At 43.8% G+C, this 24,396-nt stretch overlaps 1 protein-coding gene across 1 annotated transcript; it reads left to right on the top strand.

The window, feature by feature from the left end:
* Positions 1 to 1,017: 1,017 nt before the first annotated feature.
* On the top strand, positions 1,018 to 8,816 carry MINAR1 (membrane integral NOTCH2 associated receptor 1; the record flags this gene model as incomplete). The annotated part of the gene is made up of 3 exons (XM_082291056.1): positions 1,018 to 3,327; positions 4,799 to 5,053; positions 8,619 to 8,816. The coding sequence occupies 3 exons, from the start codon at positions 1,018 to 1,020 to the stop codon at positions 8,814 to 8,816; spliced, it is 2,763 nt and encodes a 920-aa protein (XP_082147182.1).
* Between the last annotated feature and the right edge of the window lie 15,580 nt (positions 8,817 to 24,396).

Below are 24,396 nucleotides of genomic sequence, written 5' to 3'. Positions count from 1 at the left end.
GGTGTTTGCTAGGGTTGGCTGTGCTTGTTCAAGCTGTTCCTGTTATCCACATAAATGTGCAGCTTTTGCTCTTCACCTCTGCCCTGTCATTTCGGGATGGTGAATGGAAATGCACTCCTAGACCTCACTGGGAGTGCATCACTGAAGAGGATATTCTCTGTCCTTGATATTTCTCTGTCTTCAAATCTATCCTGATTGGCAGCCAGCCCTCTAGCATCTGCTGGATTGGTTTCAAGGTTCAGGAGGATTTTTGTTTAACTCCTTCTGTTCTTTGCTAAATTTTGGCCTTAAGACCTGAAATGGGGCTCAAAAAGACTTTTCACATGGGACCTGGCAACTTTTCCATTCCTGAATCTTATACTTAGGAAAATGTATTTCTGAAAAAAATATGTCAAGGTATCCAAAGGAGATAATTCAGAGTAGAGGAGAAAATAATGGTTTAAAGTAAGCAAGATGGTAATTATGTGCTCAGATAGCTTCTAGAAACATGTCAGAATTTTATTGTCAGAAAATCTGCCTCAGAGCCATTTGCATTTCAGACACGAAAACATGTCATGGTGCAGTAGATCAGCCCTGGTTAGGCTAGGACTGGAATTATTGCAGTTTGATGATCAAACTGTGCTTTGAACCTCTCACAAGTTGGTAAGAAATTCTGTGATAGTCCCATAGCAAGCAGGCTGGGATTGTCTATTTGCCATTAGTTCAGCCTCTCCAAAGCTTCTGCTATGTATTCACTTGGTTGCTTTAGTAGACATTGGTATAAAGGAGTCTTCTTGGATAAAACCCTGATTCCATTTAAGTATTGATTTATTGGATGCTAGGATTACAGCTTGAAGTTCAGAACATGAGGATGGGTTATAAAAGCAAGCCCTGGACTGCGTGGTTAGGGAGTCAGGCCCCATCTGTGGCTGAATTGCAAGGCCTTGGGTATTATCTGTGGGGGACTTACAATCTTTTCTGTGTTGCTGTAGAAGTGGAACGCAGTTTCCAGGCTAAACGGCAAAATACGCTTAAGCCATGGAGTCCAACCAGGAGTCCTCACTCTTCCTGGTGAAGATATTGGAGGAGCTGGACACGAAGCAGAATACTGTTTCTTACCAGGATCTCTGCAAGTCCCTGTGTGCAAGGTTTGATTTATCCCAGTTGGCCAAGCTCAGAAGCGTGCTGTTTTACACTGCTTGCCTGGATCCTAATTTCCCAGCGACTTTGTTCAAAGACAAAATGAGATGCACTGTAAACAATCAGCAATCAAAGAAAATCATGGTTGCAGCAGATATAGTAACAATATTCAACCTCATACAAATGAACGGGGGAGTGGCCAAGGAGAAGCTTCCAGTAGCAAGGCACAAAGTGAAGAAGAAGGAGTCCTTCGAGTCCTGCAGGTCTGACACAGAGATCTGCAATATGGCAGACTGTGTGCCTGACTGTGTGCCCAACTGTGAGCTCAACGACCAGGACTTTAACCGGGGCTTTCCAGTCAGAAGGTCTTCGAAATGCAGAAAGATGGACTGCAAAGACTGCCAGCAGTTCGTCCCCTCATCAGAACCCAACTTCTTGCTCGGTGTTAATAAGGACATGAAGGGCCGGGCTGCCTCTCTGGACAGGCTGCAGGCACTGGCGTCCTACTCCATCGCCACGTCCCCACCATGTGAGATGCAGAGTACGTACTTCCCCATGAACATTGAAAATGAATCTATTTCAGACCAGGATTCCTTGCCTATAGGTGCAGGCATAAAAGAAACTTTCATTTCAAATGATGAGCCTTTCGTGATGCAGTCGTGTGTCCAGAAAAGAAATATATTCAAAGAAGATTTTCATAATCTGATTACAATATCTCCCAACTTAATACCATCCAACAAAACACCAGAAGATGGACACAGAGAGCCTCAGAACAGGAAAGAAAGCTCTAAGCAGACTTTCTTCAACCACAGCTTTGAAATGCCATACAGCAGCCAGTACTTGAATCCAGTTTATTCTCCTATACCAGACAAAAGGCGAGTGAAGCATGAAAGTTTAGATGATCTTCAAGCTTCAACATATTTTGGCCCAACTACTGTTCTTGGGCCCCAGGAAACCAAAAAGTGGAGTGGAAAGCCAACCAAGCAAACTGCCTGGCCAGCTAAAAGCTGGAGTTTAAATACTGAGGAGGTCCCTGACTTTGAACGCTCATTTTTTAACAGGAAGCAGCCTGAAGAGAAACCACGATACCAGAGTTCGAACAACCCATCTCCAAACTTTCCTTCAGTTGACAGGCATCAGTCCTACCTAAACACAAAGGATCAGCAACCAATTATGCAGGCAAACTATGCTGTGAAACCCAATGGGCATAAACCTAAGGAGATTCCTTCCATTCTAGATGTGGAGAAACATGAGCCAGTCAAAAAGTTTAAGGATAAAAGCATTAACTGTACTTCTGTGCAGATCTTAAGCATTGACAGGACCATGAGTGTTGGGACACAAACGGAGCAGCAGGTTCTGGACCACAAGAAGTGCAAGGATTTGTGTGCAGCAGGCCAAGCCAAGTACGGTGAGCGGCACTCTCTGAAGCAGTCGGATGATGACTCCGAAATCGTGAGCGATGACATCAGTGACATTTTCCGGTTTTTGGATGACATGAGTATCAGCGGGTCCACGGGAGTGATGCAGTCCTCGTGCTACAATAGCACTGGTTCCTTGTCCCAGGTGCATAAATCAGACTGTGATAGCTCACCTGAGCACAATTTGACTAAGATCTCCAACGGGAGTGCCTGTAACAAATTGGATAAAGTGGTCAGGGCGGATGTCAGTAACACAGATGATGAACTGAAAACGAGTGTCTGCAAATTAGTCTTGAGGATTGGCGAAATAGAGAAGAAACTGGAATCTCTCTCAGGTGTCCGAGAAGAAATCTCTCAAGTCCTGGGGAAATTAAGCAAGCTGGATCAAAAAATCCAGCAGCCAGAGAAGGTCAGTGTACAAATAGATCTCAACTCTTTGACAAGCGATGCTGCATCAGATGAGAGCAACTCCCCACAGATATTTCAGTGCCACAATACTCCTCATGGAGGCAAGCTGGAGAATAATCCAGAATGGTGCTGTTCGGATGCCAGTGGAAGTAACAGCGAGAGTCTTCGAGTAAAAGCCTTAAAAAAAAGTTTGTTTACTAGGAGATCATCAAGATCATTAACAGAAGAAAACAGTGCAACCGAATCCAAAATAGCAAGTATTTCAAACTCTCCCCGAGACTGGAGAGCTATTACTTACACCAACCAAGTTGGCATTACAGAGGAGGAGATGAAAGAGAGAGATGGAGGAGAAAATAAGGACTGGCACAGGAAATCTAAAGAGGTAATTTGAACTTTAACTCACATACTAAATGCTTAAAAATAATGTGGTTATGAATATCTTCCATAGTCATCACAAGCCTTGGGGTATGGCAATGCTTTGCCCTGCCATGTTATGCCTGCCTATATTGTTACCATAATTGAGTGATTTTGTACCTGTAGGTTCTTGTTGGCAGCTGCAAAATGGCCAAGTTGCTCCTTAAAAGCTTTGCTTTTTTGTAAAGGGAGGGTGGTAATGTGGGTGGCATGTTGGGAAGATGATGGTATTCTTCATCATCAGTGGCAGTATAAGGAGGCCTGGTAATTACCTTGGAGAAAAGCGTGTGGGGAAAATTGAAATTCTCTAGTGATTGTTTTAGAAGGGATATTTTGGATTTGAATTGTGATGGCTTTTATCAGAGAAGTATGTACATATTTAAAAGCCAACAAAATAGATTCATGGATTCAAATCCCTCAGGGAAAGGAGCCCTTGTATGTGGTACTGTGAGATGCTCATTGTAGTTGTGCTCTCTGTCTGACTTTCATGGTCATTCAAATGACTCTTAAGCCCCCTGTTGTGGAGCTACAGCGTAGCTGTTCTCTTGGTTTTGCTGGGCAGAAGAACTCTGCCCATCCTCCCAGCAGCTGCCCAGTGCCCCCTTCGCTGACCCCATGGCTGTCCTGGCTGCCCTTGTGCAGGGCTCTGGGTGCTGCTCTGTTGAAAGTGCACAGGGTGGGTGCTTGTTTCTGTTTGGGGAGGGCAGGGGGTCCTGCAGCCCCTTGTCAATTGTGACCACACAACAGGCATGCTGTGCCTCCTTACAGTGGGCTGTGGGGGCAGAGAAGGTTGAGAAGAGAGAGGAAGAGGTTTGATGGAAATAAGTGCGGTTGGGTGAACAAGAAACCACAAACCATGGGTTATTGCTAGACTGCAGAGGGGGAAGAAGGCCGTCCTTAGTAAGCCCAAACCTTGGCTTTTCTGTAGATTGCTCTGCTCAGGATGACATGCTGACTTTGGGAGTCACTTATAGACTCCTTCCGTGGACTGTGGCTGACACTGGATAGTACCATGGATGCTGCAGTGTCAGGCTGGGGGCATCCCTCAAGACTGCTTCATGTTAGGATTTGATCCAGAAACAGAAACCCGGAAGCCTGCTTGTGGCTCTCAGCTTTTGCAGATCAGTTGGACTTCTCTGGATGTCAGGGCCGTGTTCAGAATAGTTTTTTGATCTGTAAACAGCACAAAACCTAAATTTCTTCTGCTGCATCAGCATTGTGTTTGTGTTCTAGTGAACGTGGAGTTGTGTCTGTAAAATACCTCTTTGGTTTAGCTGTGGGAAGAAGGGGGGCAGTGGATTAAGGCCATCCAAAACCTTTGTCTTAGCTGGTAAATTTTTTATCATATGGTGATTCTGAAAGGAATAGCTCTGTCTTTTGTGTTTAACTCCCTCATAGTCTTGTTTTTTTCTCTCAAATTCTTTTGAACCCTATTGCAGGCAGACAGGCAATATGAAATCCCACAGCCACATAGACTCTCTAAACAGCCAAAAGATGCTTTCTTGATTGAACAAGTCTTTAGTCCTCATCCCTACCCTGCATCACTCAAGTCACATATGAAAAGCAACCCACTCTACACAGACATGAGGTTGACAGAGCTGGCTGAAGTGAAACGTGCCCAGCCATCATGGACCATAGAGGAATACACGAGGAATTCCGGGGATAAAGGCAAGATTGCAGCCTTGGATCTACAAGTGAGTCCCATTTGTTTAATTTGAATGGCTTGATTGCAAAAGGATGTTGCCATAATATGAATTTAAGAAGGGATTTGGATAGCTCAGGAGAGAGCTGTGAATTGTTGTGCCTCTAATCTTGCTGATCCCTATCCATCCTGGCCAGGGACAATGAAGAATGTGACTGTTTCGTTGCTGAATGGTGATCCTTGACAGGTTGATGCTCCCAGCTAATTCTGCAATGGAGAGATGTCTTCTAAGCCATTGTGGCTTTAGTAGCTCTAAAGAAGAGTTGGAGAATAAGGAAGTGCAGGGGTGAACTGGTCCCTAACTGCAGCAAGGCAGAGTGGTGCAGGAGCTGGAACTGCTGCCTTTTCCTTTGTGTTTGTTCTCTCTGAATTATTCACAGGGAATTGCAGTGCTACGGTTTTATTTTTTTCCATTTTACTAGGAAGATGAGACATAAAATACTTGTAGAAGATGTTCAATACCATGACTGGTTTTGAAACACGTCACTGTTGCAGCTTTGAAGTGGCTGTTGGAAACCAGCCAGGCAACTGATGGTGTGTTTAGTTTGCATTGTGGTTCAGCTTGTAAGTGTGCAGGCTCTTGTGCAACAAGCACAGGAGACAAATTCAAATTTTGCATTTACGTTTTCCCAACACAAAATCACAAACCTGACATAAAATGAGCACCCACATTGGATACCCTGTGTAGTCTGATAGTCACAACACATCTTTTAGGAAGGAAGATAACCGAGCAGAGGTTTAAAGAGGAAGCCTGACGAATGACATCCAAAATGTGTAAAGACCAAAGAAACGTTGCATTTCTTGGTCTTGAAATCCAAATGTGTCACACAATGAAATCCACACTGATGTGCAAATAACTGTGTATTGTTTATATGCACTTTGACAGTAGAATGTAGGACCAGTGTGGGGGTCTGGTGCTGACCTAAGGTATTTTGGGCTCTGTGGCCAGCAGTCTGTGGGGTGCAGCTGTGCTCAGGCAGGGAGTCTGCTTGTCTCCACAGCTTGTCTGCCAGGGAAAGTGGCATGGAAGAGTCTGAGACCTTGGTGCTCCATGCCAGCCCTCAGTGGCTTGGTGCTGAGGGTACCTAGGCCAGCTCCAAACCCATCAGGCTAATCCCTAGGAAAGCATCAGGATGCTGTGCCTCAGGACCCCAAGTTGGCTCATTTGATTTGAAACCATCACCCATACAGTGTTGTAGTGCAACTCCCGTGAGTGTTTCTGCAGGAATTTGTGCACAACAAATTCACCTCCTTGCTTGGCTCATGCAAACTTCCCTGTCCTCACCAGTCCCTGCTCCTTTCTGTGCCTAAAGTGCAATTGGAGAGAAACCAGGCAGCACAGGGACCAGGCTGCATCTTGCCTCAGCTCCCTGCTGCTTTTTGGGTTTTAAAAGCTTTAGAGGACTTACTAAATTCCTAACCCTGGCATGGCAGACTGTATGCTAGAGTAGGAATAGGCTGGAAGAAGTTGCTCTGCAGCAGGCGGTCACAAGGCATCCCTTACCTGCTGTGTGAGCCAATAAGGGAGGTGATATTTGGGAGCAAAACCCCTCTGGGAGAAGTGTTCTCCATCTGCTCCTGGTAGGGCTGTTTTGTTCTCTGTAAGCAGCTCTGCATGGCTGTGAGCAAACCAGAGCAATCAGCTTATTGCCATCATTTATCTTTAGGATAAAGGTGATAGAAGTTTACTGGTTTGATTTTCTCCCTCCAAAAAGACTGTCAGAATTGCATCTACCCCGCAAAGCCCACGTCTAGACTTTATAATGGAGCTTACTGACAAACTTAAAAAATAGACACAGACTGATGAGTGGGTTTTTTTTCCCAGTGATTAAGTTTATTAGAACTGAAAGTAAATACATTATGCCTTAATGAACATTCCCACGTCTGGCAATGAAATGGGAAAGGAAGCTGATTAACAGTAATGGGCCTTTTTAATAATGCATCTTCCTTCTGAAGTAGTTAAAAGGTCAATGCCAAGGCAGAGGGGTCCAAAACTGCAATTTCCTTGAAGCACAGTATGCCTATCTTTGGGAACTTTCTACCTTTGTTTACTTAAAATTTCTCCTGGAGCCTGACAAGTCTGCTGGGTTTTCCTCCAAAAAAAGAATTGCAAAAGTAGTCATGCCCAAAGCTTGTCCCAGGTGTGGGCTGTGTGTGAGATTCATTGCTTTGCTCTGTGGATGATGATCCACTGGGATGAAACAGTGTCAGGCTGTTTTCTGATGCCTTTAGAGATGAGATTGCTTATTTTATTCAGAAGGCTGGAACAGGTAATTCAAAGCCCAAATGGTACAATCACAGATGTGGCTGATGGCCTCTGTTTCAGCATCCTAATGCTATCGTACAGCTGTCCATAAAATGATCATAAAACCATTGCTCGATTTTCATTGTTTATTTCTGAGATAGCTATAAACTCACTTCTTTTAGTAGTTCTGTACATAAAGCAAATGCTGCTATCAGGCAAAGCCAAGTTTCAGCCAGTAGCTCATGGTCACAAAAGCTGAATTAGTCAATTAAAGGGCTTAGTCAAATCCCTCTCAAGTCAGCTGGAATTTCTTTGCAGGGTCCAACAAGCTTTGGATCAGGACTGTTACAAGGACCGAAATAGTGTGTGTTACGGTATTCTCACTGTAATATTTTTATGTGGATTTTTCTTCATTTTTTTAAAGAAATAGACTTTTGGAGCCCCAGATGAAGGAGACAGCTTTGGGGAAATGCTGTCATTTTTCAAAATGTTCTTTTTGCTTTATTCCTGTCTGCTGATAAGTTCAATATAATGTGTAGTGTTTGGGTTTCCCCAGTTTCCCCCCCATTTTCCTCTAACACAGAGGTTAAAGGGAAAAAAACAAGCAAGGTTGAAATGGAAAGCTTTAAGAAGTCATAAATACTTAGGAATAAAAAACTGTGAAGAATAAAAAACTGTGAGAAATAAAAAATAAATAAATTAAAATAAATAAATAATGGAAATACTGATAAAGTTCTGCAGGTTGCCTGGGTCCCCAGGTATTGCCATTCCAGAGGGGAAAGGGTCTGCAAATTGCCCCTGAAGAAGGATGCTGGGTACTGGATGGGCTGGGTAATCATGCCCTGCAAGCAAGTCATGGTACCAAAATTAGGGTTAGATTTATAAAATGTAGTGCATGAGGAGCATATATTAAGAGCCTTTCCCATCAGCTGAGCTTTAATAATTTAAAAATTATTAACAGTAACAGGCCGGCACTTGCTGACATCTCTGCTGTCAAGCAGATTAAAGAGATCTTATTTAAATGCCATCCAAGGTGATGAAGTTTCTGGTAAATCAGAGGTACGTGAGGGATTTTGGAGCAGAATCTTACTGTTGCAGGAGTCTATTTTTTGCAGTATTTTCTTACCACTTTCGTCAGCTTTATGGAATTGGGACCAGGAGATGAAGGGGTGCGAGAAGTGGCAATAACCCACTTTATCCTGACAGCAGATCCAGGTGCAGCTGGGAGGCCTTCAGGCACATCTGCTTTGTTTATTTACGTTACTAATGGCAGACCCCAGACAACTAACAACTGTTTCCTTTTAATTTTTAGACTCAAGAATCTTTAAACCCAAACAACTTAGAGTACTGGATGGAAGACATTTATACTCCTGGCTATGATTCCTTGTTGAAACGGAAAGAAGCCGAGTTCAGGAGAGCAAAGGTTTGCAAGATCGCTGCCCTGATCGCAGCGGCCGCCTGTACGGTTATCCTGGTCATTGTGGTTCCCATTTGTACAATGAAATCCTGAACCTGGCCACAGACCTGTGACTCCCAGCCACGTGTGTCTCGGATAGCTCATGCTGTGTGTCAAATGTCTGCTGGCAAAACTGTAAGGAATTCGCTGAGGAGCAGTGTTCTGAGCATATCCTGGTGGAGAATGCTGTAAATGAAGGCAGAACGCAGAACAGCTAGAGAAACATTTTTGGAAAAGTCCTATTTTAAATAACAGACTTTGTGGTGAAGTTAATGGGAACTTGGTTCAATTTTTATGCATTTTTAAGAGTGCAATATTTTTTTTTTCCTAAAGAAATGATATAATGTTTTACAGAATCAGAGACTGAGGAGAATCCAGGCAAAAGAGGAAGGTTGTCTGAGCTATGTTGCATTTAAATGAAGTGTGGGTACATGGAGGTAGCACTGTATAGAAGGGAATGTTCTATATGCATTACATCGGGGAGCTAGGGAAGTCTTAACAGCTCTCTACAATGTAGAAAACTCTGAATGTATTGTATTTATTTTACAGTATTTATGTAGTTCATGATCATTTGTTTGAAAGCAGACTGTGTAGCTGTGAACAGAGTTCATTCCTATGTTCAGATTAAAAAGGGCTCTTTGTATTTGGTCTTGCCCTGAGACCCACTGTATCATCACTGAGTACTTAGATCTAAGTGCAATGTGCTGCAGACCAAAAAGATTATGTTTTAAAGCAATCACAAGAGGTTTTAGTTACTTCTGTTAAATAACATTTGCATAGAGCTGGCAAACTTGCCTTGCCAAAAGGGTATTCCTTACCTCTGCAGACAGTGAAGTTGTCTCAATTTCACTCCTGCCAGCAAGCAAAGCTGGCAAATCAAAGCAACGCTCTGTTAAAGTTCTTGGAAATGTAATCTGAACAGTTACAATTTTTTTTTTTTTCCACAAAGTCTTTGTGCCTTTTTTTAGACTGTAGGTTAAATAGAACTGTGTAATTTTTTGCTATTTTAAGCCCATAACATAAATCACAGCATAATGGGTACTAATGGAGCTTCTTTTCCCACAAGCCTTCTATACAGCTCCGAGTGCTCCTCAAGCAGCAGGGCTGGTGGTTACTGAGCACTTATATTAAGGGCACAATTTCTCAGCACTGGTAGAAACTTGCTGCTGATGCAATGCATCCAGCACAGGGAGATCTTTTGCTTCCCTCTTGCTAATGTACTTAAGAATGATGGTTGGATCTACTGGACAGCAAGCAGTCTGTATCCCATTGGAAATGTCCATTTGATGCTTTATCCCAAATGCAAATAGCAGGTTCGATGGAATTCTCAAGCTAGGACAGAAATTGCCTGTCATGGTTAGTGAAAGCAAAAACCCAGATAGTATTACTCTTCTGTCAAGTTTAGAAAAAAAGACAAAAAAAGTATTTTCAGGAAATAATGTGATCTTGCTGGTCCTCTGAGGGAAAGAAGATTCTTTTAGTGAACACTCTTTATGTAAGGTAATTTGGTTTCTTCAGAAGCAGCCTCCCTACACAATGACACAGCAGCTAAGAAAGGACTGGATGCTCCTTCCTCTGGCTCTCTGGGATGTGCCGAACTCACTGTTTGTTTCTGGCTGGTTTAAAAAAAGTATTGAGGGAAGGGTGTGTGGGAGGCGAAGGCTTTGTTGTGACTTTAGATGTGTGTCAGTTCTTTCCTGCAGTTGGAGAGCTGTTTGTGTGCTGCTCACGTGCTGTGCTTAATTTAGGGATAGGTGATCCCTGGGACTGTTGATCTATCAGAAAAAAAAGTGTAAGCACAGGGTTGGATGTCCCATCAGCAAAGAGAGAACAAGAATAGGCCCACAGACAAAATCTGTGCCTGCCTGGCCTGAATCCTGACCCAAATTCTGTGGCTTTGGCCCATTCTTTATACTAAGATAATTTCTCTTTCCTCCCAGATGCTGCAGGATGGAGTCACAGCAGGGAGGGAGCAATTCACACTGTCTATTTTAGGCTGCCTTTGATTATGGTGTGATTCAGAGCACCTGAGTACAGGAGCTCAGGATCTATCCGTAGTAAATATAGACAGGTAGAGAAAACCTCTGGGGACAACTCAGAGCTGCCAGCAAGATACCTAATATTAGACATGTGAAAAACACTCTGGAGGACACTGCTCTGCAGTTTACCTCCTGCCCAATTTAGGTTGATTGTATATGTAGAAAAACCTATTCCTATTTCAGGTAATGTCAGAAAGCCCTCTGACACCCCTCCTTGGCTGGTGACAGCAGCACGGGCTGCTGTTGGAGGGAGCAGTGTGGGTGCACAGTGTCAATCCCCCATCTGCCCACACCAAGCAGCGACAAGACCCTTGGAGGGGCAGGATGAGTGGGGACAGACCCCCTGCCTTCACCAACCCCTCTTGCACTACTGTGAATGGTCTGGCCCTGCTACCCCCAGCCCCAAATCAGCACTTTCTCCAGGGCATTTCAGTAATCTGATTTTAGAAAATATCGTTTCTCCCTTAGGGGAGATAGGAGAAGGGTGTGGGAGGTGCTACTGATCACAGGGTTTGTCTGTGCAACTCATCCAGCTAGCGCCAGATGAGTCTTTGCATTAGAGATGCCCAGAATCCTGGGAAGGCTTTTGCAGGTTATGGAGCTGTGGGTGACATGAAGCTGGCCCAACCCAAGAACTCAGCATCCCAAACATCCATGCTGCTCCTAATTTATTGAGGTGCTTTTGCCCAACCTTACTTTGCACAAGCAGCCAGTGGCACCTACTCCATTGGTCAGTGGCTTCCTTGCACACCAGACTGTGGTTTGTCATGAATTCCCTCCTGGGGCTTGATTTGGCTCCTGCAGTCTCTGGAAGCATTTCCATGGTGCCAGGAGCCTGAGGGGAACTTGGAGAGCAGAGCCTGACTCCCTGCTCCACAAACACCTCTGTGAGCTGCTGCCTTGCTGTCTCCTCCCCTCCCTGGCTGCCTCTGGCAGCTCCTTGGCACCACTGGGATGTGCATCCCAAGCCATTCCCAGTGGGATTTGCATCTGGCACAGAGCCCTTCTTAAAATAGGCAAGGAGATGGAGTGATGGGATGCTTCTACTGGAGGAGAGCAGCCAGGGAAGGAGGAAGCCTGCACAGAGTGTACACACTAGGTGAAATCCTGACGTATTAACCTGCAAGAATATTGTGATCCACCTTGTAAACCAGTTACCAACTAGAATACACTGTATACTATATGATAGACTTTTGTATAAAAAAAAAAAAAGAGAAACTAAAGCTATAGGTACATTGTAATCCTTGGTGTGATTGAAAAAGTGTCCTAGATTGTATTACTTAATTAAAATTATGATGAGCATATTGAACTGTTTTTCGTATTTATGCCTTATAAACTTGATATATTACACACGATAAAATGAAACTGCAAGAACTATAAGAAAAGATACTCCATTTTGGGGGCAAATCCCATTTGCTTTTCCTAAAAAAAGAGTGCTGCTTTAAATGAGCTTAATAAATCATGTGTGCAGAAGAGCAAGAGTAGGATATGTCCCCAAATGACTTTTTAGGATTTTTTTTTTAATGGGGCTTTGGTTAATGTACTATGTAATAATTTTATTTTATAATGTTACTGTACAATGTTGCCTTTTGGTTCATTTAAATATAACACCAAATAAACTTGAAATTACAGTGTCCTAAGTTTTAATGAAACAGTTATAATAATTTATTACTCCATTGCTTTTCCAGTTGTTTTTTTTCTTAGAGACATCAAGATAGCCATGGGTTGTGAGTGTGTCAGTGTTAGATAACTAAGCAGCCTATCTAGTTCTTGGCAGAATTGCTAACGGATTTCTAACTTGTGAAATAATAAGATGGCAGAAGATAATGAAAAATGAGTTTGTTTGGTTTCTTTTAAGAGCTCCTTTGCATCACATTGTTTGGGCTTCTTGACACTTGTTTGGGCTCTTGACACTAATCGTAGTATTTCATTTTATAGGTTATTTCATGACTGAGTTTTGCCATATCAACTGTTTTATGACTAATATTTTGGTACCTGTTTAACTTATATATTTATGCAACCACTGCCCCTTTTATGTCAGTACTACAGATAAGTGCTTATAATCACCTGTGAACAGGCAGTCAGTTTGCTTAGGGTCCCTGTATGAATTTAATTTGCTGCTTGTGAGTTGTTAATTGCCAAAGCAGGTTGTCTTAAAATTCCAGGTATTGAAACACAGGTAGAGCTGAGCCTACCACTGCTGGAGGTTACAGAGGGCAGCTGTGGAAGAAGACACATAAACAATGAGCAGTGACTTGAAAGCACAGTACTGTGAGACCTTGATTTGCTCCTCTCTGCTGCACAAACACCTTCAACGCATTGTTTTAGCAGTTCTGGACAGGATGGGGAGTTCTGAGTGCTCTCTGCAGGGCCAGACCGCCAGCTCCAGCCTTGGGTGCTCACATGTTGCGAGTCAGGCTGCAAACCACCACAGGTCCCCGTGGAGGGATTGTCAGTCACAATTTGGTGCTGGTTTCAGTTTGGGAGATTGTTTTGCATTAATTTGCACCAATGGTTTATCATGGGTTTGCATCAATGTCAGGTTTTTCTCTTGTACCCATCAAGTCCAGAAGCTTACAAGTAGGAGTGCCATTTCAATTTTTGCTTTGAATCCAGGAGCAGGAACATTCATAAAAATGCTAAGTGGGACCAGGCTTATGCCAAAAAATCCTAAGCACTCTGGCACAGCATTCCTCAGTCATGAAGCTGTGTATATTGGATATCTAGATCTCATCTGGGTCATTGCTGTGCTGGAAGATGGAGCAGCTGCCAGGTTTCTGTCTGCTGGATGGAGTCACTGAGTCTCAAGGTAGAAGAAAACTCCTACACGCAATGTTGTATTGCCAACCAAGCCCCGGCCCCATGAGCTCGGGGCTGCTTTGAATGTATCAGAGCAGTCGATTGTCCTGGTTGAATAAATCCTTGATTTCATATCTAGCTCTGGTGAATGGCTCTGCCTGTTGGACAAACAAATCACAAGCAGAATATTGGATCTCAGGGCCATATACTTCCTTTTGAGGTGCTCCTGTGTCTCCATCCCATTGCACCTGCAAACAGAAGAAAGGAAAGTAGGCAGTGCCCCGTCCATAGCAGCGTGCTCCTTCTGAAAGGAAAGGTCAGTTGTGTTGGTGTGCACTTTGGGAAGAGACAAGCACCTGGGGAAGTAATTATGGAGATGAGGTAATTTTTTAAATTTCATTTTTTCTTTGCTATCTTTTCAGGAAAGAACACTCTGTCTCGTAAAGTGCTGCTCTGCTGGTGGTTCTGCAGCAAACTTGGCTGCTTTGGACGACTTCTGAGACACTGGATCACTTGATATCTTTCAGGCTGTTACATAAATCTACAATATTCACTTAGATACTGGAACAAAATCTTCCAACAAAGAAGAAGTGGGCTGTCAGCAGCCAAACTCCTCCCATGAGTAAGTTCCCTATGGTTTTATTTATGTTCTTCAATACGGTACCAACTGTGTGTAGGAGAGGCATGAAGCTCTTCCAGAAGCAACTGTACATCCATACCTTCCCAACTGCAACAGACTGGGATTTTCAAAGGAGGCTAGGTCGTGGTCTTGGATGAGCCCAGCACAAGAAAGCAGCTGTGCTTGGACTGTGCACGGCACCACAAGGCACTGCTGGTCCTGGTGGAGCAGCAGAGGATGTGAGGAGATGTGCAAAGTGCTCTCTGGACCAGAGAAGTTTTCCACAAGGCTTAACCCAGTATAGGGTTGAGGAAATGGTGGGTGTCTGGAGACACAGTTGCTGCTGAGGCTGGAGGCTTTTAGAAATTAAGAGCATTGTGGCAGCAATTACCCATCTCCAGTCCTGCTCCTCCCTGCCCTCCTGCACCCTGGATCTGTGGATTTTGGGATATTCCTCTGAGGCACTAAAGCAGGTCTCTGGACATACAGTGAAGGCTCAGATCTTGCCTTTTCTCAAAGTACCAGATTTCCTCAGTAAAAAGAGGGAATTTTCTGCCAGACATTGATGCTTTGGCCTTAGCTAAAGAAAAAAATCCCAGGGTCTGTGATCTCCTTGTCCCACTGGAGAGGCTGGCAGCTCTTAAGGGAATGTGACCTGGCCCCTCCTCTCATCACCCCCAAAACATCATGAGAGCACCCTGGAAATGGCAGGGCTACAAAAACAAGTCCCATTTGCTTTTTTGTAGGGCTTTGTGAAAGCCACATTTCCTGCCAGTCTCTGCAACCAGAGGGCTGAAAACTGATTTCGTTTATTAAAGATGGAAATATATGGGTGATCTCCTCAGGTAGGAACACGCAGTTCTGATTGCGGGTTCTCTAATAAAAATGTAAAATCCTGCTATTTGCAGCAGAATTGCTCTGTTTTCCTTGCTCATTTTGAGCCTGTGTGCAGTGTGTGCTGTCTGTATGTTGTCCCCCAGCACGTGGTGAGGCTCCAGACTGTGTCCACAACAGCAGGTGTCCCCCTGGAAGAGGGGGAAAAGAGGGACTAGAGAAATGCTAATTATTTTGCCTGTCCCTGGAAATCATGTGGAAGCTGGTCCCTTTTGAAAAGCTTTGCTGTAAACTCTGCTTTAGTGACAGATGTATCTCCTCATTGAAAAATCCTCTTGATCTGCTGCCCTGCTAGACAGCCACACTTCCAACAATAACAGAGATCCATGTTGTGCAGCATGTTTTTCCTCATGTAATGTTGGGGGAGAGGAGAGAACCAAAGAAGCTGAGTCGTTTATCTTCTTTGCTTGTCTTGGTAATGAAATATTGCTGTTGAACTTTACCCTGCCTTTCCTGTTACTAATTTTTTTTTTTTTTTTTTTTTGCAATGGTTGCCATTTAAGAGGTTCACAAAATTGCATTAGTAAAATTTATGACTGTGCAGCAAATATGTGCATATGCATTAATTCTGTTCAAGGCCAATATCTTGTAGCTGCAAAATTAATGTTATGGTGCGGTTTCTAAGTATGGCTAATGGCTGTTCAATAAAGCAGGGCTCATGTTTTCCTCACCTTACAGCTCTTAATTCCTTGAAACAGTCCTGCCTTGAAGAGTTTGCCAGGTAAAAGTTAAAAAACGGTACATGCACAACACACAAATATGTATTTTTTATACATTTTTGTTTATGCAATTAACCCTTGAAATTTTTGGCCCTGTGAGTTGGTTCAGCTGGGTTTCTGCTCCTTTGCATGGCTCTTAGTTCCAGGTTTCAAAAGCAGATGTCTATGAATGCAGTGCATTAAAAATGGGCCTTTTAGCCATGATTCTGATCTGGAGAGACTGAACTGGATGTTAGTGTTACCCTGAGGGTTACACCTCATGCTGTTTTGGAGTCAGTGAACAATAACTGCTCAGTAAATGATAAATTAATTGGCATTACTTACATTTAAACGTTCATTTTCCTACTATGTAAAAAAGCCACTTTCTGCTAGAAGGATGAATTAGTATTTGTAGTCTTTTTACCAGTTTAAAGGTAGTTACTAATCTGGTATTCAAGGTTGAAGATATAACAAAAGACAAATGACCGATGACGAGGGCTTACTCATGTGATAGTTGGAGAAAAGAGGTTGGAGAAATATTTTCAGGATGCTGAGACAGGAATTTAGACAGTATCTGACAGCACCTGTTTACTTCTTCAAAGCTTTGTCTGACAGCCAGAACAAAGCTCCATGCTTGTGATCTGGAGCGATTGCCTGGTGTTTGGGATGTGATATGTGCAAGATCACTGCTGCTAGAGGTAAAAAGCTGATCCCTTGGGACTCAAAAGTATGAAGTGCTGAGGGGCTGAGGTGGACTGGAGCTCCGGGGCTGCCAAATGTCTGGGTGTGTCCAAGTCAGGCTATGCACGAGCCCACTGGTCCCAAAAGTGGCTCCAACCACAACAGACCCCGGGCTCATGTCCGACGATCGCTTGGCAAAGGGATCAGTGGCAGCAGCCCGCAAAGCTCTGATGGAGGACACAAATATCCATTTACCTTGTCGTAGCCTCTGGGAACAGGAGCCATTGTGGGGGAGGGCTGGGGGGCAGTGACACTTTTTTTTTCTCTGCCAAAAGCAAGGCATCTGTGGGGTGGAAAAAGCAGCGCAGTGGGAAAGCTAATTTCATGTGAAAGCTCTCAAGGCAGTACCGTATGTCTTCCATGTTTTGGGACTAGTTGCTTGATCTCTGTGGGCTTTGGTTTCACGCCAGTTACTCACTGTGTCTCTCTCCAGGCATTTTCTTGGAATAGAGCTTGTCCCTTGCTGTGGGGTCATGAGATGCCCAGGAAAAGAGGGGCCAAACAGGGGCTGAGAAATCTTACAAGCACCACCTTGATGCTTATGATGGTGTTGCCACTATCATAGATAGTTACAGCCAGATCAGTCATCAGATTTGTAACTCTGGTGGTAATCAGTGATACGACACCGGGGAGGTGTTTGGCTCAGCTTGTCAAAGTGTTTTGGTATTGTGAGAATGATGAATGTCACTGGGAAAGCTTTTTGGGGAAGATAACATGAGAGAGAAAAGCAGGGGAAGCGTGATGCCCTGCTGGGAGCATGGGGAGCGTGGGGAGAGTGGGATTAGTGCTGCAGAAGATGGGCAAACAGTGAGCATCTGCTCTGGGCTACCAGGATCAGAGCACAGCAGGACTGAGAAATTCTTGGACCAGTTATCAAGGAATTGGGAAACTCCAGGATACTGTACTCATGGGAGATTTTTATTACCCAGACATCTGCTGGGTAACAAATGCAGCTAATCACAGTGATAATGTACAACCCTAATTCACTATAAATTCTCTCCCATATGTTTACAATTGTATTTACAGTAGGAAGTGAGGGACAGTTATTCATGAATCAAGGTGAAATGAGTTGCTGGGGCAGAGTCAGCCATGTATTATGGAAAATAATGTGTGACAGACCTGAACAGAATCCTTCTGAAAGCATGGCTGTATTTCAGGTGTTTTAAGTAAAAAAAAAAAAAAAAAAAATTCCTGTAATTACTGGTTGCTTTTAAATGTGCCAATTGAGCTACTCATTTCTCCATAACCTTTGCTGACCTCGAAGAACAAGTTTACAAGTGGAGTTGATGAAGATTTATCCTCCAGATGAAATACACCTCTTCAAATCCAATTCTGCTGATGATGAGGTGGAAAAGGGTTAAGAAAAAAATAAGAAAGGAACCATGATAATGGCTGCTTAGCTCATCGGTAGCACATGAAAGGATGTTGTTTTATTGATATACTTCTATGGCCTTTCTCCTGTTGCAGGCAATAATTTTGCCCTCTAACTCACCATGGACCCAGAAGAGCGCTGTGAGCTCAAATACACCTGATATTGAGGGGGGCAGGAGGTGGCTCAGCTGCCGGAGTTCAGGGCTGAGCACAGTTAGTTACTGATGAATTGCGGTGCCTTTTCCTGCCGTTCAGCAATCCCTGCTCCCCGGCTGTGCTTGCCCCCGCGCTGCCTCCTCGGCGCCGTGGGTTTATTTTGGTAAGGATGTGTAAGCCGAGCTCTGGCTTCGGCCACTCAGAGCCTGGGGATTTGCATAATGGCATTACTGCTTATTCCTCAATTACAGTCTGAATATGCAAATCTGCTGATGCTGGTTACTGTAATCCTCCTGCCCTGGCAGGTCCCCAGCTGGGGAAGTTTTTGAGCCATTTATTGGCAATGAGAGTTTTCCTCGTGGGTTTCTTATTTCCAGCTGTGGGTAAAGGGGAAAAGTCCTCAATCAGCTACCTGAAATAGAGGAGAACGAAATTCAGAAAAAGGAAAGACCATTTTAAAAAAGAGCTTGGATGCTTTTTCCCCTGTCATCTTCCTTGCAGGAGCTCATGTTCATGCTGGTGAGATGGGATGGATCAGCTTGCTCTGTCCTACACACCACAGCAGGGTTTGTCCTTGCAGCAACTTTCCCTGTTCCTCTCTGCCCTGGCTGCTGCCCACCTGAAATTTGGGTTCAAAGCAAACGAGATGAGAGAACAAGCAGTGGTTTTGAAGGTTGCCTGTCCACTTGCTGCTCTTGGCAGCCTCCTGGCTCTGGAGGGGTTAGGTCACTGTAAAGCAGGAGAGCAGTTCAGCAGAGGACTTGCAGCCTTGGGTGGAGAGATGGGAAACCTCAACTCACAGCAGCTGAGCACCTGCCCCAGCTTAGACAAAAGACAGTTTGCTGAATTGCAGTGTTTTGCTGTCTGCTGAGCTGTATAAGAATGTCGAGAGCTGCAGCTCTTTTTATTAAAGCATGACTTGAGTAACCTTTCCCATTTCTACTCCCAATATTTTCTAGTAGTGTTTTCAGCTGTATTTATTTTTCCCCCTGTGTCTTTTCAAATAAAGGGGGAGAGTTTTTTCAAAATTTTATTCTCAAGTAAGAGAGAGTCCAAACTGCTTTATTTTCTGGAAGAAGTAGATTATGACAGGAAAATCAACACCTTTTCAATGGCAAGTCCTACTTCCCAGGTTTTCTGAAGAGGCAGCACCTCACCCACCAGTCCCTGCAGTTTAACCTCACTCAGTGCCATGGGAGCCAGCACTCAGCTGGCAGAGACTGTCCTTGGATTCAGCTGCTGGGCATCGTCCTTTCCTTACAGCTTCAGCCCCCTCTGCTCAACACCCTGTGCTCCCAGGGCATTCACCATAGCTCGTGTTCTTCTTCCCTAGCCATGGACCAGCCAGCTCCATCTGCAGACACAGCATTTGTTGAGGAAATCAGCTCCTTTGCATCTGAGTTGATGACTGTGCTGTGAGAATGTTGCTGTCACACAACTCAAAATGTCCCGGGAGTGGGGTATCTGGACAGATCTGAGAGGAACACTTCTCCCTGTGTATGGGAACATGTCCCATGCCATTGTGTGTTAATGGATATGATTTATTTCAGAAAAAAACCCCACAAAAACAAAAAACCAACAAAAATCCAGAAGAACAAAACCCAGGCAAATGCAGAACAAATGATTTATGGGAAACAAAACTGTTTGGAATATAAATACAGACAAGCACCATATTTGTTGCTGATGGTGCTATGTTCCCTGGGAGAATAAAGCCGTTTTGTAACTATTTGTCTGTGTCTTGAGCTTGCACACATTTAGTCTCAAAGTTTTTCATTTCTAATCATTTCATAATTTCATTTCCTATTCTAATCTTTTTCTTGGATCAACAAAAATGGTCTGACACCCATTTGTAGAAAGCTGCATTGTAATGTATTGTTACATCCTGTTCCCAAATCAGTTTCTTCAGTTCTCAGGAGTTCCCCAGTAATGCTTTATCAGCCAGATGTGGGAGATGATGCCTGGAAATAAAGATGTATCTTGTACCAGGGCCTGCAACTGAAAATGTCCTGAGCATTCCTGAGCCCTGCTTTGATGCCATACTTAGCAGAAGCTTGTCATGCTCCTTTCCTGGAAGATTAGTATGAACTGAAACACTTGGAAAGAAATTGTTCTTTGCATGTTTTTCACCCTTTAAGTGAGTAATACTTTTGGAGCTTTTCATCTTACTTTCACTGCCGGCGTTTCTGCTGTTCCATAAAAGTAACAAAAAATAGCCAGGGAATGAGATTTTAACCTTATTCTATGATAAGATATTACACAAGAATTATTTTTCACTATGTACAAATGAACTTTTTAGGTAAACCAGATTCCTGGAAGGGAAAGAACCTCTTGGGAACTGAAGAGCTATGTTTAGGTCAAGTAAAGGACAGCATTGCATTTATGATTTTATCATCATGTACCTCTAATCTGGAAAAATTCCTCTACAAACCTTTAGGAATAAGAGGATAATCTAGTGCCTGGGTTTATTCAGTGTTTGGCTTGTCTGATGAGATCAATGAGAAGAGATGTGTTTATTATGTTGATGTTTGCAGGAAGCTGAGGTGATAGTGCTAAAACTCTTCAAGGATGTAAAATGCCAAGGTTACAGGAACTCTTTATGTTTCAGAAAAGGTGCAGATAAAATATAACCATTCAGAAACACTGCAAAGAAGGGACATGTGACCATTTTTGTGTTGTGCAACAATATGGCAGTGTAGAGCAAGAAGCAGTCCAGCAAAGGACAGGACATGAGAGATGTCACTTGCTGTCCAAAGGGTCCCACCTCTCTTCTTGTTTGGACCCAGCTTCCTTGTAGTAAAAATATAGTAGTCACTGTGAGACCTGAAATGCATTAACCAAGAGAGAGATTTCGCCACATGTCGTCAGCCTGTGAAGCTGCCCAGCCTTTCTGTCTGAATTTTGTTTTATTCAAGTCTCCCCCAGCAACAGTGGGTTGACTTTCCTACTCCTATTAGTTTGCCATACATTGTAACTGGTAGGAGAGAATAAAATTCTTCCAGTGAAAAGTTCTGCTGCTGCAGTGATCTGATTTACTTAAATATGTGATCAAACGAAAATGCAGCTTCTGAAGAACACTTTAGAACAAGAGCAAAATCTGGCATGTTGTTAGATGCCCTCAGTGACTGTAGACTTACCGGAGGCTTTGATCACAGCTTCCTTCATCTCTTTTCATGCTGCTTACAAAGTTACTCTATGTAAAAATGTAGTGTGTGATTTACTTCAACCAAGGAAAGACAAATTCATTCTGAAGGCGGGAGATGGTCAATCTCTGAGCTCGAGTTTGTGTGTAGATCTTGAAGGATTTTGGAGCAGTTGCTGTGGAGAGGATGTCGCAGGTGACTGACAGCAGAGCCACACCATTGACTACAATGAAGTGTAAAGGTGACCTTCTGCAGTCAGGTTTCTTTGTTGCAGAGTTGGAGATTGGTTTTCCCCAAAATTGTGTGGTATAGGGGGTATCTCTGCACTAACCTTTCCACCAGCCCTGTCTGTGCACATTTTGAGCCATCTGGAAGCTCTTATGGGCCAGGAGCCATGCCTTGAAGCACAAAAATCTTCTCCAGGGGAGCTGTGGTGGTTACTGAAGGAATTCAGCCTTTATTTAGTCCATAAGAGACTGTTCCCACCACTGCTGAACTGCAGATACTGCTCAGTTGCCCCTCTGTGACTGCTGCACTACATTGCAGTATTTCAGAAGGAAAAGTGGAGAATGACTTTTCCATTTGAAGCCATATGAGGGGATTCAGACAGACAGCATGTAATTGCCCTAGCTGGAGCTGGGCCAAGGCAGAGGATCTGTGGCTCCCCATCTGCAGGCTTATTTTCAGCACTTCAGATGAGGGATTTCGACAGAACATGTCGAAATTAATGAAACAAAGTTAGTTTCTGCCTGGATATCTCCTCCATCATACCTACATCAGACACAAATAGCTCACCTGCCCTGGACTGCCCTTCAAAGGCTCATCTTACAAGCCCAAATGAAAGAGCAGCTGGAGGTGAGGAGCCTTTCCTATTCATTCAGGTGAGTTGTGAAGTGGGTAATGAAAATGCTATTGTTTTCCAACACAGCCAGAATAGGTTATTGAGGAAAATAAATTCTGCCCATGACTCTTCCTCTTACAATACAAACCATGGCCCTAATCCAGCAAAGCACTTTCGCCTGTGCTTAACTGGAAATTTGTGAGCAGCCCTGCTGATTGCAAGGGATCAGCTCTGGTGCCTGAAGTTAAATATGAGGGGTGGGAGCTGGCAGGTGGGCAGCTGAGCAGGGCCATTGCCCAGGGGCCTTGGCTTATTATCTGTGATTATATGGGCTTAGCGTTCGGCTGGAGCCGGGCCCATTGGAACAAAGGAGCGGGATTAGCAGGCGTGCAAAGAGGGAGCAAAGCCAGAGGATTCCAGCAGTGTGGAACACAACTTTGTTACTCTGACAGAATGTATAAAAGTGAATGAAAGGGCTGTATGATTGCTGTTGCCATCCTGTTAATTAGGCTGAACTCATGGTTCATTAGTGCTACAATATGCTTCCATCCTTAACAAAGCCCTATTGGGTGCATGGAGACACTTTACTATTAGTAAAATGAAGCCTTATCAGAGAGCCCTGTAATTCATTTTGTAAGACAAGTCATGACATATATTGTGTTGAATTTGCACTGAAGAGGCAGATTACTTGCTTAACACTTGCTTTTCCTAATGAACAGGAAAAGATGTTTCCAAAACTGAGGTATTTGTACTATTGGGAGTTCTTCTGACCTGGTGCCTAATTACATCACATAGTCCCTTAGCAGTGTTTTAAGTAGTTCCTGAATAACCCAAACTGAACTGCTTTGCTCTTGCACATTCTCTCAGTGACACTGTGAACATACCATCAAGCATTAAATTCCTTGTTTCTTGCTGTCATTGTGGTGAAGACTTTAGTGTACAACCAGGACAGTTTCCCTGCAGCAGGAATGCAGCAAAAGCACTAGCACAACCCCCGTTCCCTGCTTGCAGCAGTACTGATTAAGCAGCATAGTGAAAACTTGACACAGGAGCAAGAAAGAACAAGTACTGGTGTGTTCACTGCCCCCAAGAAACCACTGTGCTCCCCCAACACCGCTGCACTGTGGGCAGAGCACGTGTTTGTAGTAGTGTTATGATAGATGCTGACCTGGCAGTGATTTTTCTGTGGATTCCCTGTGCTGGGAAGGGAGTTTGGATGAAACCAGGGCACAGATCCACATTAGCCTCAACCAGAGAGCTGACTGAAGCCAATCCTGCTCTACCAGACATCCCCAGAGTGGGTCATGCGTGGTGTAGTTGGGTTCAACTCCACCCTAACTCTCAGGTCTTCCTACCTAAATGATCTAAATCTGTGATTACTGCTCAGAGAAGGGAGATGTGTAGCAAAATCTTTTTATTTTCATGTTTCTTCCTTGTACCATTCTTCCTTATACCATTGTTTAGTAAACATCCATGCTTACTCATGTTTTTCTACAGTAGGCCTAAAAATATCCCCCCTCTCCATTTCAGTGCTATAGCCTGCAGACCTGAGATGACCCTATATAAGAGAGTCATAACAGCACAGTCTAATGGAGAAGAAAAATGGCAATGAGGTAATGTAGCAAAAACAAATGTCTGAAAGAGCATCTCTGAACTGCTCACCAATTCTGGTTGCTCTTACAGCTCAGACTGCTTGTATTGTCATCCAACTCCAGGGCTAAGGGCATGTATTGGTGTAACCTCATGAAATCCATGGATTTCATCCCGGGGCAGCTGCAGTCATTCAAGTGAATGCCGTGGATGATGGGCACAGCCTCATATTTGCTGCACAATTGTGCATCCCCAATGAAATCAGCACCAGCCCTGAGGACCCAGGGGAGCTGCATGTGGTCACCCTAAATCAGATCTGCCCCAGAGCTCTGAAATCAGCATGGTGGTGCAAAATTTGGAACAATGACAATTGGGAACCAGAACTGGTTTTGCAGAAGGATTGGTATTTACTGCTTAAATAGAAATATCTTATTCTTACGGCCATGGAAAATGCTGCACTACAATATACTTGGAAACATCCTGTAAGATTTTGTTCCAAGATGCAATAATGCCTTTCTTAGTGCCTTAGGGCCACCATAAGACACAGTTGTTGGTTTTCATCAGGGTAATTTGAATCTGGCTCACATCCCTTCTCTGTTTTGCCATGCAGCTGTAGAGATGTTTGACTGAAATGCAGTGATGGGCCGGGATGAAGCAAGGCAGGGCAGGAACAGCTGTTTTGGTGGCAGAGCCAGCTTACAGTGATTTAAAGTGATCACAGAGCTCATACAAAATAGATGACCGCT

Source organism: Coloeus monedula (assembly GCF_965178545.1).
Source record: "Coloeus monedula genome assembly, chromosome: 14".
Taxonomy (NCBI): Eukaryota; Metazoa; Chordata; class Aves; order Passeriformes; family Corvidae; genus Coloeus; species Coloeus monedula.
This window is presented reverse-complemented; position numbering and strand designations above follow the sequence as displayed.